The 19,260-nt window shown below is 44.8% G+C and overlaps 2 protein-coding genes across 2 annotated transcripts in view; one reads left to right on the forward strand and one right to left on the reverse strand.

The window, feature by feature from the left end:
- The window catches only part of LOC147445077 (methionine aminopeptidase 2B-like), a 104,749-nt gene that overhangs the window by 70,613 nt on the left and 14,876 nt on the right, over positions 1–19,260 (reverse strand). The gene's annotated exons all lie outside the window — the stretch shown is intronic.
- LOC147445078 (uncharacterized) lies at positions 12,214–15,344 on the forward strand. Its single transcript, XM_086527662.1, has 7 exons — positions 12,214–13,005; positions 13,072–13,203; positions 13,298–13,510; positions 13,637–13,877; positions 14,018–14,373; positions 14,554–14,715; positions 14,859–15,344. Exons 1-7 carry the CDS (start codon positions 12,322–12,324, stop codon positions 15,342–15,344), a joined length of 2,274 nt encoding a protein of 757 aa, XP_086383788.1. The 5' UTR covers positions 12,214–12,321.

The raw sequence follows: 19,260 nt of genomic DNA on the forward strand, positions 1-19,260 counted from the left end.
GAGCAATACGTGCATCAACCACCTCTTCTCATTCCTTCTCTGAATATTTCTTGTGAGCAAAAAGTTTCTTGAGAGCCGGTTTTAGGGGTGGTGTAGTGGTTTTTTGCCACTGCTCGTGCACTTCCTGAAAAGAAGTCTCGCTCATCTACTTTGCAAATTTTGGGTCCTTCGCAAAATTGAGCATCATCTTTGTTGCATTGCCGATCAATTGACGACGCTCCATCTCTCGTCGCTCCGCCTAAGTAGGCCGAGGTGGGCCATACTCTCTGCCGGAATCTTCGTTGTGATCCCTGTCCGCATCTCCACATGCAGAGGGAGTCGACTGATCCTTGCGTGAAGCCATAGGTGCCGCGGAAAAAAGAATTGGGGATTGGATTTCCCATAGAAGAGAAATCGGCCGTGCTCTGATACCACTGTAACAGACTTGGACACTCCAAGTCAAGAATCAATCACGACAGCACCAAATAACCACTTCAAGACAATTCACGGATCACAATAGATTTGCACTGGCCCGGCAGAGTTCCGTGCCTAGAGATATTGGCCCCAAAGACTGGCGCCCCTTTCGGTGTTTCTTTATGTATTAAATCAATGTTAAAGTACAAAGAGCGGTTAGGGTTTCACTCTCAGACTCTGCGTCCAGATGCTCTGCAGAGTGAGCCCTAGACCGTTTACTTAAAGGTTACAAGGGATGCCCAAAAGCAGAGCCCCAAAAGCTTTCAAAACAAAAGCAGTGAAGATTCTCTCTCTCTCTCTCTCTCTCTCTCTCTCTCTCTCTCTCTCTCTCTCTCTCTCAAGAGAGTAAAATAAAGCAATTAATTCTTCTCTCTCTCTTGGCCAAATTGCGTCGCCCATAGGGCTGCTTTTTAGCTCCACGTTTTTCAGAAATCCGTACACTAGCCACGTGGTACAGCTTTTGGCAGATTGAGGTAACCTGAAACCATGGAATATTGCAACCAAAGTTTCCTCGACGTTTACCTTCCAGTGTCTTTCTTGAGAGTGTATAGCAATGGACTTTCTTTTTTATCTTCCCAAGACTCAGAGTGGGCATGTTGGCATTTGGTACCAAGCCGCATGAAACAGGCCCGCAGGGCGGTAGACGTAGGCTTTCACTCGATAACTTTACTTTACTTTAACTTTACGACACAAAGGAACTTCACGAAAAATACTGTGACTAGAATTCAACACTTCAAGACAAACCACGACCTGGCAGCTAGAGCGCTACCAAGCAGACAACGACCCCCTGTTGGCCCCAAAGACTGGCGCCACTTTCGGTATTTCTTTATTCTTATTATACTTGAGAAAAACCTGTAAATTTCTACAAGCTATCCCACTTTTATGGGGCTGAAATTCCTTTACTCTAACCCGATTTCGACAACATAACCACAGTAGAAGTCTCCACGGGCAAAATCCCAAGCAAAACATTGACTTTCCACGCACTTTCGAGCACTTTGCAAAACCTAGCGAGAAATTACAGCTCGTTGAATTCTCTGTTTTGCGCTCCGCTACGCGTGCAGATCACTTATGTGGATAGCCCTTGAGCTCTCACACCTATAGGGTCACTTGTCCCTTGAATTAGACGAGATTCCTAGCGGGAAATCTCTCTAAATTGTCCTGTACAAGCACCCAATGCTTTCCCTGGCATATAAACGATCCGAACGCTTGACGTAAGCTCAAATTTCAAGATGATTTACCAATGCGTCAAAGAATCCAAGCAATCGCCTGAGAGAATCAGTGAGCAACGTGCCACCTGGCAGACCCACATCACTCCCGCAGGAGATCTAATGGTCAGTCTACCACAGTGAGACCTCTCCCTATCTCATCTTGGTTCATACTTGCAAACCCTTTAAAAAATCAGCCCTAATTTGACCACATTTTGGCAGGGCGAACATGGGGAATTTCCTGTCTATCCTATGAAGAGGAACCCTCTTCCCTGGTGTCATCTGTCTAGTCAACCATAGTGTAATTCTAAGTTCCTGTACTCAGTGTCTTCACCAAACCAAGTTCCAACCGAGGCTCACTTCTTGAGGAAAAAGTGATTCTATCCCGACAACAGAACCATGAAACCGGCCCGTAGGGCGGTAGTCGTAGGCTTTCACCCGAAACTTTACTTTAGACTTCAGGACACAAAGAAACTTCACGAAAAAGCTTGTGACTGGAATTCAACACTTCAAGACAAACCACGACCTGGCAGCTAGAGCGCTACCAAGCAGACAACGACACCCTGTTGGCCCCAAAGACTGGCACCCCTTTCGGTATTTCTTTATTCTTATTATACTTGAGAAAAACCTATAAACTTCTACAAGCTGTCCCACTTTTATCGGGCTGAAATTCCTTTACTCTAACCCGATTTCAGCAACATAACCACAATAGAAGTCTCCACGGACAAAATCCCGAGTAAGCATTGACTTTCCATGCACTTTAGAGCACTTTGCAAAACCTTCCGAAAAATTACAGCTCGCTGAATTCTCTGTTTTGCGCTCCAATACGCGTGCAGATCACTTATGTGGATAGCCCTCGAGCTCTCACACATGTAGGGTCACTTGCCCCTTGAATTAGACGAGATTCCTCGCGGGAAATCTCTCTAAATTGTCCTGTACAAGCACCCAATGCTTTCCCGAGGCTCCCCTGGCAAATAAACGATCCGAACGCTTCCACCTAACCCTCACCAAGCTGTCCAAACCTGTCTGTGGCTGTAATTGCAGGTTTTTGACCCAATTTCGCCAACATAACGCGCAAATATCCCTATAGGTCAAAAGTACACGTCGAGGACACTTTCCCTTGCGGTATGGAAGCTTTCTAGTGAGCTGCAGATCAATTTCAGCATGCTTTAATTTTCTGTTTTGCCATTGTTAGGTGCATACTGCCCTGTACACGCATCCCAAGGCCTTTCCGAGGCTCCCTTGGCAATTCCCTACAGTTTAGGTGCGAAACCCTAAACCTACAAAAAAACACAGCTGTAATTCTCTACAGTTTAGGTACGAAACCCTAAACCTACAAAAAAACACAGCTGTAATTCTCTGTTTGGGACCATTTTGAGCGGAGCGAGCACGCCTACGCCTGTCTTAGATGCTCCTACACGCAATGGAACAGGTGAAAGTTCCCTTTCAAATCGGACGAGTTTTCACACAAGAAAACTCTCCGTTCTCGCATTCCTTCGCGATGGACCTGTGCGTACTTTAAGGGGATTAGCAATTAGCTAATCCGGTTCCTGTACAGAAGGCTCTTGCCTTGGCAAACGTGCATAAAACCCCCATAATTGTACATGGTCATCTGAGAATCCCAACTAGAGGGGCATTACCATATGTGCAAAGGGGAGAGAGAGATGCATGAGAGCAAATCGTCGCGCTACGTAGAGCAAGGGAGAAGGCAAGATTTCCATTAAAGCTGTGAGCACCTACACCCACTACTCACACACATTGTAGCACTTTATAAGAAATACAGCCTCCTCTCTCAATTTGGGCGCCCCCCTCTTCATGCAAATATGGCAGAATGATCTGAAGCCGCCATGTGTCCCTTATGCCTCTTTTGAGTTAATTCCCTAGTACCTACCAACTTATGCCTCTTTTGAGTTAATTCCCTAGTACCTACCAACTTATAAGTGTGGCGAGGGGCCTAAATGACCATGAATTGAGCCTAGACACCCTTTTACTGCTCAGATTACAGTGTTGATTGGCCCGACCAACTCGTGGCAACCTGCCCTTCCTAACTGCGAGTGAGATTCTCAGTCGTTGGCCGTTTCACACAGGCCACGCAATGTCCGACCATTTGCAACTTCAAAAAGAGGGTCCCAAAAATTAAACAAAAATTATCGGAAAGAAACTAACAACTCGAGTTAGCAATTGCCACCTCCTCGTGACACCGCAAGGCTCCAAGGACTTGGCAAGCTTTCAAGAATATTTTCGCCCAGAGCCACATGACATCCCTCTTTGAAGTACAGCTTTTGCCACATTGAGGTAACCTGAAACCATGGAAGACTACAACCAAAGTTTCGTCGACGTTTACCTTCCGGTGTCTTTCTTCAAGGTAATTGTCACGAAATGATAACGTGGCAATACTGCCTGGACAGAGGACGACTGAAGTGGCAACACGCTGTATGGACATGTCTTACAAATTGCACTGATTGTTGCTGATTTGGCTGCCGTACGGAGGTCCGCAAAAAGCGCTGACATGTTGACGTGGCTGCTGTACAGATTTCCACCTTTTGCACTGGCTCCTATTTGGGACATCTTTTGCGCCAGATGCTTTTGAGTTTAATTGCTTTTGGGGCTCTACTTTTGGGGCATCCGTTGTAAGAATAAATAGAGCCCTAGGGGCCTCACTCTGCAGAGCATCCGGACACAGAGTCTAAGAGCAAAGGTCTCTCGAGTATTGTACTTTTCTCAAGCATTAATATAAAAATAAATACCGAAAGGGACGCCAGATTTTGGGGCCAATACCTTTGGGCACGGAACTACGCCGAGCCGTGTCGACTCCAACTATTGAAGTGTGATAAAGTTGTGAAGTATTTTAACGTGGCAGATTTCTGACTTGTGGTACCCAAGTCTGTAACAGTGGTATCAGAGCACAGCCGATTTCTCTTCTATCGGGAAATTCGATCCTCTTATCGCAACACACATGGATTTAAAAGACGAATCCCACAAGAATCAGACGAACCCACCCGACAACTCCGGATCGAGTGGAAGTATGGAAAATCCGAATGGATCAGCAGATCAAGAGTACGTGCCTCCACGGCCTACGGAATATAAATTGATGGAGATGTAACGTCAACAACAGGTTGACGATTGTGCAAAGCAGATGCTTCAATTTGCAAAGGATCCCCAATATGCTACATTTTTTACCCGGCACTCGATCGATGAGGTGCATTCCCATTGGGAGAAAGTCATTGAGTTCCCCAAAAAAGTCAACCCTCAAGAAACCTCCTGTCCCACAGATGTTTACTGAAGATGAACTTGAGGACGTTGTCGAAAGACGAATCAACCAGCTTTGGGGGGCAAAGAAGAAGCAACTAAAGAAACGCAACAAGGGAACTGACTACCCTGGTTATTTGGGCCGAAAATCCTCTTTTGCAAATGCAAGAAAACAGAAGAAGTATGTACGCTTTGAAGAATAGTCCAATTCGTCCTCATCTTCTTCTGATAGCTCGAACAGCTCATCCTCTTTTGACTCGAGTGATAAGGATAAAAAGGGCAAGAAACGACGAAAAAACCAGAGATTGGGAAAGAACAAGAAGGCGGCCAAGAAAAGCGGATCGACACTTTTCTAACAGTTCTGAGGAGGATTCATCCTCTTCTGAGCGTTCGAACTCCAATGAACATACGTTTTACTCAAAAAGGAAGCACTTCTACAAAGCCACCCAATATGATCTTCTCGAAGACAAGGGCAAAAAGACCAAGGAATTCAAAGAGGGTGGGCAAGCAGTAAAGTTTGAAACCTTTTCGCAGTTTCGAGGTGCTCCTAAGGCTTTAGCCTTTATTCAACAGTTTGACATAGCATTTTTTGGAGGCCGCAATACAAAGCACTCCAAGATTAGAAGAGCCGCATCGAAAGGCAATGGATGGACATGGTGGTTCACTCTTCTGTGAAGAAAAGAAGCACCCACAAAGTAGCTGAAGTTCAAGAGACTCTTTATTTCTTCGTGGCTCACTCAAGAATATTAACGAGACGTGAAAACTGACTGGAATCATCTTCAGATGGTCAAAGCAGAAACTTTGGATACTTACTGTGAGAGATTTTGGGACGTTTATCTACCTGCTTCATCCTTTAAGAAGATCAATTTCAAGTAGCAAATCAAGCTATTCTGTTGTGGACTGCCCAAAGAGATACGAGACTACTGCTTGTTACAGAAATCTCAATCCATATAGCAGTTGATTGGACATGCTAAGCAAAGCTTTGCTATGCATTCGGGTAATTTGACTTATCCATCAGACGAACCTTCAACAAGTCATAACAGAAGCAGACGATAGAAAGATACATGGCCTTGATTGACAGAAGAACGGAAAGACGAATATTTCAAAGCGGGTAAGTGTTTTGAATGTGGGGAACACGGACACATGTCTGCACCGTGCCCCAAAAAGGCACAAGAGTGAGAATGACTGACAGATTGAAAATAGAACTAGGCGAGGAGATACTCATTCCAGAACAGATATTAGATAGAAGATTACGGATCAACTGGCATTATTTTGCTTTGTGAATTTCTGAATGAATAGTTTTGAAGTAGGACTTTTCGAGGATGACTTTGATTTACGTATGAAACTAATGTTCTATGGAAGATCCTACTATTTGTGAACAGATAACAGGATCGAGAATGAGATGATGATGAATTTGGAGCAATGATAGCTCTAGAATGAACCTGATAACGATAAGAATCATGAATTTTAAATCATGATCAAAGATTGAATGGAACTGCCGTGAGCGCATCAAGAGTTCTCGAGGTATGAGAAGCCACACACCTAGAACTAAATGATTAGTGTATGATTGATGGATTGGAATTCCGGAAAATGATTACTCGTACATGATTGTGTTTGAGTGCAGATGGAATGATTAACAAAATAACTGCAACATTTCAGTCTCGAGAAATCTATGGACATGATCGCAATATAGGATTAGTTAATATGACGTTAGTGAGGTCCGGTGCAGATCTAGATGCGATTGCTAAACGTTGCGAAAAATCATGGTCCTAGATTTGAATGGATTCTCTGTGATATGACTTGAATGTGATGTGATGTGACTGTCATCTTTGTACAAGTGCTGGCTTTGTGTCATCTACTGCGTCAAACTTAGAGTCGATGTCTACTAAACTAGTTTATGGCTTATGTTTGATTTTGCAGGCGTAATCGAGGACGATTACAATTCTTTCAAGAGGGGGGTATGTCACAACATGATAATGTGGCAGTACTGCCTGGAACTTGGGACCAGGCTGTATGGACAGGTCCCGCAAATTGCGCTAACTGCTGCTGACGTGGCTGCCGAACGGAGGTCCGCAAAAAGCGTTGGCATGCTGACGTGACTGCTGTACGGATTTCCGCCTTTTATGCTAGCTGCTTTTTGGGTCAGCTTTTGGGCCAGTTGCTTTTGAGTTTAACTCCTTTTGGGGCTCTGCTTTTGGGGAATCCCTTGTAAGAATAATAGCCCCTAGGGGCCTCACTCTGCAAAGCATCTAGACGCAAAGTCTAAGAGCAGAGGTCCCGCGGGTGTTGTACTTTGCTCAAGCATTAATATAAAAATAAATATCGAAAGGGGTGCCAGATTTTGGGGCCAATACCTCTGGGAACGGAACTACGTCGGGCCGTGTCGACTCCAATTATTAAAGTGTGATAAAGTTGTGAAGTATTTTAAGTGATTCTCTCGTGTGTCGTGCCAGATTTCCGACTTGGGGTGCCCAAGTCTGTAACAATAATCACCTTGGAGGACCAATGCGAACGCTATACCATTGAACTACCATCACCTCTACAAGTATTCTATTTGTCTATACAAGTTGCTACTATGCAAGAGCTTATGGACCATGCCACGATCGATTACAAGCTTATGAAAGGACAATTGGACAACTGGAAAACACTTGGAATCCTTGACAACAACAAGTAAATTCTCGGGATTCTCGTGACAATTCGACCCGATTCGCAAGACCTCGCTTGACACCTTGCCAACAAGAAACACTACTACCAGGAGCTACATGCTTTGAATGTTTCCAGACGAAACAAAACTCCTATGAATGTCCTACAAAAGGGGAGAAGCCTCAAGAGCAACCTCCTCCTAAGAAAGCTAAAACTGTAGTAGGACATGTTCTGCACATTTATGGCATCTCCCTTGATGGTTCCAAAGAATTATGCAAAGCATATGGGAAGCTTCAAGGCACTTATTTTCTTCGACCCAAGAGCCACCAAGAATTTCATCCATCTAGAATTCTTGAAGCAAATGGACTTTGAGTATGATCAGTTTGCTGGAGAACTTGACGCAGAGCTCGCCACCATGTAAACTCAAAAAGTCGTACCACCCATTGGTGCCCTTCCAGTCACCATCAGCGTGTACCATGGCAAGGCAAACTCACATCATGAAGCTAGGGCATTGTGACGCTCTTTTGGGCATGCCTTGGCATGACCAGAGCGATGCTACCATCCCGATCCGGAACCGCACCATCATTGTGGTGCAAAAGCACAAGCCAATCGTCCTTAAAGTTGAATTAACTAAGACAAACTCAGAATGATTTTAGTTTTGCTTTGTATTGAGATACTTTGAACTTGTTTGAAAATATTGTTTGAAATGGAATTTACCTGTTTTGAACTTGTCTTGGTGTCGATTGAGTCCTACTTGATTCTCGTTTTGATGTTGGTTTCGATTTGTCTAGTGAATAACTCATAGCTCGAACATTGGTTTGGGAGATTTAACAGAATTTGTGATCTGAAAAGCTCATGGCTCGGGTCTTGATCTTGAGAGAAGTATTCATGTGGATGTGTAATTAGGAAACCTTTAAACGACGCAAGCTGTGATCTGGGGAGTGTTTAGTTGTATATGGAACCTATGGAACCTCTAAGCGACGCGGGCTACGGTCTGGGGAGCGTTTGGTTGTGTTAGGCCTCTGAATCTCATGGCCCGAAAACCTCGGTTCTTAGGGGAAGTATTCAAGGGGGAGTGTGGCCTTTAGATTTCTCATGGCCTGGAACCTTGGTTCTCAACAGGAGTATTCATTGGCAAGTTTGTCTTTATGTCCCGTACTTGCATCGTGATGTGCCAACCATATTTGCTCCATATTGGGTGAAATTGTCTCTGTATGGTAGGCACATCGTGATGCGCCAACCAAATTTGCTCCATATTGGGTGAGATTGCTTTTGTATGTAATATTAGTGCATTGACAAGCACAGTCAGGTGTGCACGATGTGCCAACCAAATTTGCTCCATATTGGGTGAGATTGCTTCTGTATGTAATATTAGTGCATTGACAAGCGCGATCGGGTGTGATGGCTAACGTCGCTATGCCAGGATATGAAGAGCTCTGATACAGACTGAGAAAATTGATAGAACCTCGGATTTTTGAGCTAACTTGATTTAGTTTTTGCAAGTCTAATCAGACGATTACTCTTCTTTCAAGAGGGGGGTATGTCACAAGCTGCTTATGTGTCAACCACTAGAGACGAAGGGAGTTAGGACTCTGTCACAAGACGGGCACCACGTGCCAATAGAAAGAACAGACTCAACAGACTTTTAGCACTTCAAACAACTGAACTGAAAGAGAGAGACAACACGCAACACGGAGTGGCGGAATTCCACCCCAGAGAGTATTGGTCCCAAACCTTGGCGCCCTTTCGGTACTTCTTCATATTGCATCAACATAGTACAAGCCGGTACTCCACGCTCTGCACCTTCTCCCAAAAGAGTGCCAGAGAATGAGCCCTAGCCTCATATTTAAAGGCCCTTGGCCATTAAAAGCAGTTACAGTGAAAAAGCTTCAAACTCAAAAGCTGGCACTGAAAATCAGCCAATGCAAATCACGGAAATCCGTACAGGCTGTCAACGTGAAACGTGGAAATCCGTACAGGCTACCACCTCAACAGTCAGCGCAAAAGCGGGGTTGTCCGTAAAGTTGCCACATCATCAGTTTCTGTGCAAGTCTTTGTGTCTGTGTGGGTCCTGCTTTACTTTATTCTCTTGTGTCAATTGGGCCCCATCTGACGGGGTCCCAAAAGTTGGTAGGAACTTCTTCTTCTTCGTCTGCTTATTCTTAAGGTTTAGGCCCCTCGTTCAGGATCTGCAAGTTAACCAAGGTCTTCAGTGGCTTGACATGTCAGTAATTTGTGACATCCCCCCTTCTTGAAAGAAAGTAATCGTTCGCGATTACAGCATATTTCCAAAACAACTCAAGTTAGCTCAAAAAAAATTCCGAGTGACAATCAGTTTGCTTTTTTTGTTAAGGAGTTGGCTTCTCCTTTCGGCTCTTTAGATCGGAACTCTTGATATTCCGGCGTAGTAAAATTAGCCATCACACCCAAACCGCACTGATCTTCCACTTGTGTCTTGATGCACTAAAATTACATACCCAGGCAATCTCATCCAATTAGGAATATTCAGTGGTTGGCACATCACAATGTAACACAAATGCTTACATATGCATGTTACAAGACATAGAAACATAAAGTAGCCGATGAACACTCCCCCCGCAAATAACCATCCAGGTCCGGGTCATGAGCTGTTCAACGCTCCCTCATCACTCCTCCCGTAAATAACCTAAAAAGGTCCAGGCCATGAGATATAGAAGCCTTTTGCAACCAAACACCCCCCAAACCGCAGCCTACGTCATTTGGAGGTGATGAGAGTAACCACTACTCAGACTTCTTAATACTCCTCCCGCATAACCATCCAAGTCCGGGCCGGGAGTAACAACAATTATTATTTTTCAAGCATACAACCAACGCTCCCCAGACATCCCGTCTGCGTCGTTTGGAGGTTTTCTAGCATACAACGAAACGCTCCCCAGACATCCCGTCCGCGTCGTTTCGAGTTTCAAACAATACCAAAACAACATTTCTCACTAGTCCACACGGGAATAAAATCACCAATCATTGAAAGCAATATTAAAACCAGAGTCAAACAGTTCAAATCGGCACCAATCACAGGTTCAAAACAGATACCATCCATTTCAAACAAATTCCAAACAGGATCACAAAACAAGTTCTTAAACAGAACTCAAACTTAAAAAGAAATCTCGACATCAATCAAGCTCAAAAACTCGATTGACTTCCATCTTGAACCTACACCAAAAATTGGGGTTAGATTCCTTCCATAAGGTCGTAGCCAACCGCAGCATGATCCACAAACTCTTGAATAGTCGAAACAAGCCTCGACAAGCAATGTTCTTGTGGCGGGGTTGGTAGTCCCAAGACCTTGCAATCACACTGGACCTCCAAGGTTATCAGCTCGAAAAGAGACATCTACTGAGATATGTCGAGAAATTCAAGTTATAATCTGCTAGGGTTTGCATGGCAAGCATTTCAGGATACCCCCCTCTGCCAGAAGTTGCACTCCGAAGGAAGATGTCAGAAACCATACAACTTCGGGCAAATATTTTCTTGAAAGCTTGCCAAGTCCTTGGAGTGTGCGGCTTGGTAGCTATAGACTTCCACCACTGCACGACAGTGCCTCTGAGAAAAACAGCAGCTCGAAACAAATCTTGGATCCTTCTCTTGCAAGTGATCTTTATGGCTTATGCCCTATAAGACATGAGCAGTGAAGAGGGGAGCGCGCCCGATGCGCGATGACGTAAGGGTGGGAGTGGCTAATGTTAGGGAATAATGTTTATAAAGGCATTTTAAGCCTTGAGTCCAAGGGCCCAAATGTGAATGGCTCTTGGACCTTTAGGTCACTTACTCATATGATAAAGAGAGAGCCCCAAACTCAATATTTGGGCATTTTTCCCAAAATCGTATGATTTCTCTTCTTTCATCTCCTTTTGAACAGTTTTGTGGGCTGTTCTTGCTTCACTCTACCCTTCTTCTCCATCACCATCACAAGAGGTACCAAGTAGGCTTCTTCTTCACCTTCCCCACATGTGCTGTCAGAGCCTAGGGTTTCCCACAAGAGCCATCTCGCGAGCACAGATCAGAATTTTGATTTTGCTCGCTGCACGCAGGGATTTCTGCCAATTTGCCTCAAACTTGTCGCCATGGTTGTCCACGTCCGTCGAACGGAACGTCCCGTCTGTTCCGTCCCGTCCCGTCCGTCCCGTACCGTCCGGGTTCCGTCCGATCAAAAAAAAGTGACCGTTGGCGGACTTTTTTGACTGTTTTTACAGCCGTTTTGTAGCGCCACGTGCTAGCAGTTTTTGAACGTTAAAAATTGAACGTTGGGGGCCTTGGAGCGTTGGCCCTTGGGGCATCATAAGCCAATGTGCCATCCCCCCCCCCCCCCCCCCCCCCCCCCCCCCCCCCAACATCCACACACACACACACACACACAAAGCCACATGGGCTATGGCCATGGCACATGGAATTTGAATTTTGAAGCATGCTCTCTCTTTAACCCTCTTCTCCCTCTCTCCTCAAAACCTATATAAGGTTGCCCACCCTCTCTTCTTCTCCATATATCCCTCAAGCTCTCTCATTCATCTCCTTCCCTACTCAAGCTCCCTCAAGCTCTCTCCATTCATCAAGGGCCAAGGCTTCAAGCTTTGGCACTCCATCAAGTCTTCAAGCTCTCCATTACTCCTTCAACCTCCCTTCATCTCCTTCAAGCTCTCCATTATTCCTTAAGCTCCCTTCATCTCCATCCATCTCCTTCAAGCTCTCCATTACTCTAAAGTTCTCTCATCACTCCCCATCCCTCAAGCTCTCCATAATGCCGCCCGCTCTTCATGAAGCCTTCAACAAGCATTGCCGCTACTTTGAAAGGGTGAAGAACAAGCAAAATGTTTGCAAATGGTATTGCAAATATTGCCCGAAGACCATGACCTCAAGCTCCACCCACCTTATCATCCACTTGACCAAGGTGGGAGGGGAAGCGGGTCCTTGTCCGAATATCCCCGACGACATTCTCCAAGAGTGCAAAGCAAAGTATCTCCCCTTGAAGACGTGCAAGGCGGTTGCAAAGGCATCGGAGGAGGTGGTTCCGCCCGACCATGATCTCTCCGATTCGGGAGAGGATGCTTCTCCATCAATGTCCGTTGCATCCAGCGGCGCTACCATGGCCTCCACTGAGGGTGGTAGCGTCTCAAAGAAGAGCAAAAGAAGTCATGGTGGGCGGCCTCCAAAGCAAGCTACTCTTGCACAAACGGTGGGTGGAACTTCCGGTCCATTGTCTTTCCTCAAAGAGAGGCAACGACAAGCGGAGATAGAGATTGCACGCACCATCATTGAGTGCAATCTCTCTTTTCATATTCTTCGCACCGATCGTTGGAAACGCATGGTGAAGGCTATTGCCGCGGTTGGTCCATGTGAAGGGTGGACGGGAGTGTCATACCATGACATGCGCACCAAAAAGCTTGATGAAGAGAGGGCACGAATCGACAAGTCTCTTGACCCCGTGCGTGCCGGATGGGTAAAGTATGATTGCTCTATTCTCACCGATGGATGGAGTGACCGCAAGAAGAGGGGAATCATTAATATCCTTGTCTCATGCCCTCTTGGCACCTACTTCTTGCGAGCGGTTGATGCGGGAGCAAGGAGGAAAAAGGTCACGGGTGCCTTCATTTACCGCCACATTCGTCAAGCCATAAAAGAGGTAAAATTTTTTATTCCACTCTCGAGTATCTACTATTTTCAATTTTGTCTTTTGCCTTGGCTCTTCTCACTTTCCCTTCTTTCTCCATATGTAGATCGGTCCAAGCAACGTCATTCAAGTACTCACTGATAATGCCTCCAATTGTGCTTCCATGGCCAAAAAGCTAGAGACGGAGTATCCACACATAGTATGGACTCCATGTGCATCACATTGCATTGACCTCCTCTTGGAGGACATTGGCGACCTACCTTGGGTAAAGGACATTCTATCCCAAGCCCTCTCCATCGTCAACTTCATCAACAAAAAGGTGAGAGTACTTGCGATATATCGCACTTACTCCGGCTTGGAGTTGAAGAAGCCTTCCGCAACACGCTTTGCCGCTATGTGGCTCCTCCTTGAGCGCCTCTATGATGTGCAAACCAACTTGCAAAAGACAATGGTCTCGGATGAGTTCAAAGCATGGATTGAAGAAGAGACCCAATCATCCCAACAAGATGCAAAGGCCATCCAACGGCTTTGCTTGAAGGAGGAGTTTTGGCAAGAGGTCAAGGGTCTTGTCATGGTGGTATTGCCATTGTATAAGGTGCTTCGGATGACCGACATGGAAGGGTCTACCATAGGTCTCCTTTACCACTTCATGGAGGAGGCTTACAAGGAGATTGAGAGATCCACCATTCTTGATGGAGCACCCGATGGTTCACGGTAAACATATCACCTTATGATTTATGTACATTGTAAGTTGTCTTTTTCTATCTACGGTTCTACCCTTCCATGCTTGACTATCTTTCTCTCTCTCTTTGTAGTGATGTGTTGGAGGACTCTCCAAAGAGAGATGACATTCTCTTCCTTGTTAAAAAGCGGTGGGATTGGATGAGGCGACCAATCCATGGCTTTGCCGCCCTCTTGCATCCGGCTTTCAAAAAGCCATCAATCTTTGCGGATCAAGCACTTCAAGAGGAGCGCGACAAGTACCTTCCAAAGATACTCAATGAAGAACACCATGGAGAGTTTCTCCAAGAGCTCATCAACTATGGAGACCAAAGAGGCACGGCATTCGCTTCCTCGGTGTGTTGGAAGAGGGATTCGTTAGTGAAGCCTCTTTTTTGGTGGGAATGTTTTGGCTATCAATTGCCTCACCTTCAAAGGGTGGCATTGAGGGTTCTTGGACAGGTATATCATATATATTAATAATTATACATAATACCATACCATAAATTATAAATTTATAATCTCAATCATGTCATCATTTGACATTCATCATTCATGTGACATGTCACATAAGTCATCTCTCAATTGAAAATTCCCACAATTCAAATCTCATGCCTCTCTTCTATCATCTATGTGCTCTAGGATTGCTCATCGGGTGCATGTGAGCGGAATTGGTCGGCGTATTCTCTTATACACACCAAGATCCGCAACAAGCTTTCTACGAAGCAATTGGAGCGGCTTATCCATTGTCGCTCCAATTTACGCATGTTGAGGTCCATGCACGAGATGCCAATGGCTAGGCAGGTAATTGAGTTGGCTACATCATACTCTTTATTTATGCTTTCACATGTATGATGTAATATGTATGATGTATCATGTGCTCATACTTTTGGCATACCAAATTGCTAACTCCATTAATCTTCTTGCATGTTGTAAATGACAAATAGGTGAATGTAGATGAATGTAAGCTCTCCATTGAGACTCTTAAGAGTCTCAACAAAGATCGCGATCCAGAGGAGGAGCAAATATTTCGAGACCTCTACTTGGAGTTGGAGGAGATTGATCGCCGTGTCTCTCGCACACGGTCCCGCAAGAAGGTGGTTGTGCGAGCTTTGGCAACTACAGGTAGAGGAGCTTCCACTTCGGTTGCTCGTGGGAGTGGAAGAGCGTCGGCACGGACACCCAGGACCTATGTGCGGCGAGGCTCGGATAGCAGATCTACTATGGCGGACACCACTTTGGAGAATGTGTCCATTTCTAGACCTGCGGATCCTAGAGAGCCAGAGTTTGATGATGAGGGCAACATCCTTAGTGAGAGAGATTATGGTCTTGCATCTAGTGCATCTGATGCAAGTAGTGATGAGGATGATGCAGCTACCTCTAGCTCAAGCTCAGACCACAACTCCGGTGATGAGAGCGATATGAGCACTTAGAACTCTCTCTTTATGCTTTAAAGTTTGTACCCATGGGCCATGAGACTATGAGTTGTGTCACTACTTTTTTGTACTACTTTTTGTCACTTGTATCTCTCGAGCCTCGACTCTCTACTTATGTAATGAATTATGAAATCAAATGCAATCATGATCATCTTTTTTCGAACATTGCCGTTTCCAATGTCCATGGCCAAATCTTTAATGTTCTTACTTGTAAGACATCTCCTTTGAGTTGTATGTACTTAATACTAAGTAGTTACTCATAATAGAGTAAAAGCTCTGAAAAATATATGATTTATTTTTTTGCATCGTACGTTACGTCAACGTACGTCTAATTTTTTTTAGTTCGATTAGTACCGCACGTCTTCGTACGTGTAACCATCGTACGTGACCGTACGTGTCAACTATGCTTGTCGCGAAGGAGTCTCCTCATCGTGTAGAACACACCCACGATGACCATTGCCGCAAAATTAGGGTTTTGAAAACTGGCGAACAGCAGTCAATTTTCGCTGAAATTGACCAATTTCGACATCAATTCGACACAATTTCAACAAGGCGAGTCTCACAGGTCATTCTTACAAGTATCGGTCTGAAAATTCACTGAAAATTCTGTAAAACCGGTGTTTACAGGTCTGAATTTTTCCCTAAAACAGTGAATTTCAGCAAGCAATAGATGTATTACACCTTGTGGAAACCTTTGGTAAGGGATTGGCAGTGAATGTAAGCCGTTTTGGACTGATTTTGAGAGAAAATCGGTTGCTGTTTTTCTGGTACAGCAGGCTGTTTTTGGCCTATTTGCGCACATTTGGGCGTGTTTGTCGCCAAATCAGGGTTTTAGCATTTGCACTCACTTGGGATGGCTACAAGCAGTGAAAGTGGTAATCTTTTGCACATTCGGAAGCTTGAAGGAGCCCATAACTTTGCGATATGGAAGAAGCAATGTTATAATGTGATGCTGCAAAAGAAACAGGCAAAACCGATTAAAGTGCAAGGACAGAAACCTATTGACATGTCGGATGAGGAATGGGAGGAAGTGGACGAGTTAGCTCGTTCCACGATTATGCTTTCAGTGTCTGACAGCTTATTGTTCAATGTTGAGAACGAAAAGTAAGCATGGGGCATGTGGAAGAGATTGGACGATTTGTATGCACAGCAGAGTGCTGCTACTAAGGTTTACTGGCTCAAGAAGCTTATGGATCTCCGTATGAGGGAGGGCATGCAAATGTCAGTGCACCTCAATGAGTTCAACTCAATTTTCAGCCAACTATCAAGTCTGAAATTTGAGATTGACGACGAATTCAAAGCCACTTTTTTGCTATGCATATTGCCCGAGAGTTGGGATATTTTCCGGACAGCTCTCAGTAGCTCGAGTGCAACACATACATATGCGGATGTAGAGAGTTCTCTCCTAATGGAAGAGATGAGCAGGAAGAACACCATAAGAACACCACTGGGGGTTCTTCTAATGCATTGCATTTGAGGGGCAAGTCCCAACAGAGGGAGAAGTTTGACCATAAGGGCAAGGCACGCAGCAAACATTGCGGTAAGAAAGGGCATATGTTTTGAGTGGAAGAAAGAGAAAAACAAGGGTGCTGAAACAGATGCAAAGGACAAGGGAAATGCAAAGAAGAGCAATGTTTTGATTGAGGAAATATATGTTGCAAGTAGCTGTGAGAGTGACAGCAGCAATGATGTACTCAATGCCTCTTCTTTTGATGCACATACCCTGTCTATGGGTTCTAGTGAGGACATGCATACTTGGATCCTTGATTCAGGTGCCTCTTTTCATGTGACACCTCACAGGGATTGGTTTTCCCAATACACAGGTGAGGTGCAGGGCACTGTCTATTTGGGGGATAATTATGCATGTGATATAGCTAGAATTGGCAATGTGCACTTCTCTTTTGCAAATGGTATGACCTTTGTTTTGCATAAACTGCATCATGTGCCACAACTCAAGAAGAGTTTGATCAGTCCAGGGCAGCTTTTTGGTGATAGCAAGTGGAAGATATGTAAAGATCACAGATTGTAACCAAGGGCTGCGAAGTGGACACCTTATATCCTTTGTACGTATCCAGTGTGCGTGACCATGTTGTCGCCGTAACCGAGCAGCCGAATGTTTCTTTGTGGCATGGCTGGTTGGGACACATGAGTAAAAGAGGAATGGAAACTCTGTCTCGATGTGGTTATTTGTCGTGTTTGAGGTATGCTGATTTTTCTCTTGTGAGCACTATATTTATGGTAAGCACACTCAAACACCGCACAAGAGATCTCTTTCTTTTAAGTCTGACAGGTTAGACTTAATCCATTCTGATGTATGTGAAATGCCCCAGTTGTCCTTAGGGGGAAAAAAGTATTTTGTCTCGTTTATCGCTGATGCTACACGTAAGGTGTGGGTGTATCCAATACGTGCTAAAAGTGATGTTTTGGATACTTTTAAGAAGTTTCTTGCATTTGTTGAGAATCATACTGGCAAGAAGCTTAAGTCTTTGCGCTCAGATAATGGTCGAGAGTATGTATCAAAAGCATTTAATGACTTTTCTACTGCTAAAGGCATTAAAAAAGAGCTCACTGCTCCTTTTAATCCCTCCCAGAATGGAGTTGCAGAGAGGTTAAACTAGACTATTCAGGAGAAAGTTCGGAGTATGCTGTCACATGTTGCATTACCTCATGGTTTTGGGCAGAAGCTGTGCAAACAGCTATTCACTTGATTAATCGCTCGCCGAGTAAGACTTTGGGTGGAAAGGTGTCTGAGGAGGTGTGGTCCGGCAAGCCATCGTCATATGCACATTTGCAAGTGTTTGGTTGCGAAGCTTATGTTCACATCCGGAGTGAACTGTGCACCAAACTTAATCCAAGTCTAGTAAATGTATTTTCCTAGGATATGGTGAGGATGGTGAAATGGGGTATAGATTATGGAATCCCACATTGCGGAAAATCATACACAGCAATGATGTCATCTTCAATGAAGATTGCATGCATAAACGGGGTATAGATTATGGAATCCCACATTGCGGAAAATCATACACAGCAATGATGTCATCTTCAATGAAAATTGCATGCATAAATAGTCGAGGAAGTGCGGCGGGTTGTTCTTTATATTGCATCAACACAGTACAAGCCGATACTCCACGCTTTGCACCTTCTCCCAAAAGAGTGCCAGAGAATGAGCCCTAGCCTCATTTTTAAGGCCCTTGTTCACTAAAAGCAGTTACAGTGAAAAAGCTTCAAACTCAAAAGCAGCTGGCCCAAAAGCTGGCGTTGAAAATCAGCCAGCGCAAATCACGGAAATCCGTACAGGCTGTCAGAGTGAAACGCGGAAATCCATACAAGCTGCCACGTCAACAGTTAGCGCAAAATCCGGGATGTCCATACAACTGCCACGTCATTAGTTTCTGTCAAGTGTGTGTATGTGTGTGTGTGTGTGTGTGTGTGTGTGTGTGTGTGTGTGTGTGTGTGGGTCTTGCTTTATTTTATTCACTTGGGCCCCATCGAACAGGGTCCCATAAGTTGGTAGGAACTTCTTCTTCTTCATCTGCTTATCCTTAGGGTTTAGGCCCCTCGGCCGGGATCTGCAAGTTGATTCGGGTCTTCAGTGGCTTGACACGTCAGCAATTTGTGACAGAGCCAGATTGTGAATCTCAGCCGAGGGGCCTAAACCCTAGCAGAAGAGGCCAACTTACTAACAACGGCAGAGGGCCTAAAACTCAAAGGTTAGGATTAAAGATCGTAGCCATACCAACTTGGAAAACATTGGCCAAGGGGCCTAAAGCCTAAATAAAGCAGATCACACACACACACACACACAATTTGCGTGACATGATGATGAGTGTGGACTGTACAGGCACGCCTTGATTTTCCATTGTTTCACTGTACGGATTTCCGTGATTTGCGTTGCAGTCCCAAGGACACCAGA

The sequence above is a fragment of the Adiantum capillus-veneris genome, chromosome 13 (genome assembly GCF_014529385.1).
Source record: "Adiantum capillus-veneris isolate H3 chromosome 13, ASM1452938v2, whole genome shotgun sequence".
NCBI classification, from domain to species: Eukaryota; Viridiplantae; Streptophyta; class Polypodiopsida; order Polypodiales; family Pteridaceae; genus Adiantum; species Adiantum capillus-veneris.

Bases quoted from the DNA above. Each gene is read 5' to 3' on its own strand.
- LOC147445078 (XM_086527662.1), top strand. From the start codon at position 12,322: ATGCCGCCCGCTCTTCATGAAGCCTTCAACAAGCATTGCCGCTACTTT. The intron at 13,204-13,297 runs GTAAAATTTTTT...CTCCATATGTAG, and splicing joins TTCGTCAAGCCATAAAAGAG to ATCGGTCCAAGCAACGTCAT. The intron at 14,374-14,553 runs GTATATCATATA...TATGTGCTCTAG, and splicing joins CATTGAGGGTTCTTGGACAG to GATTGCTCATCGGGTGCATG.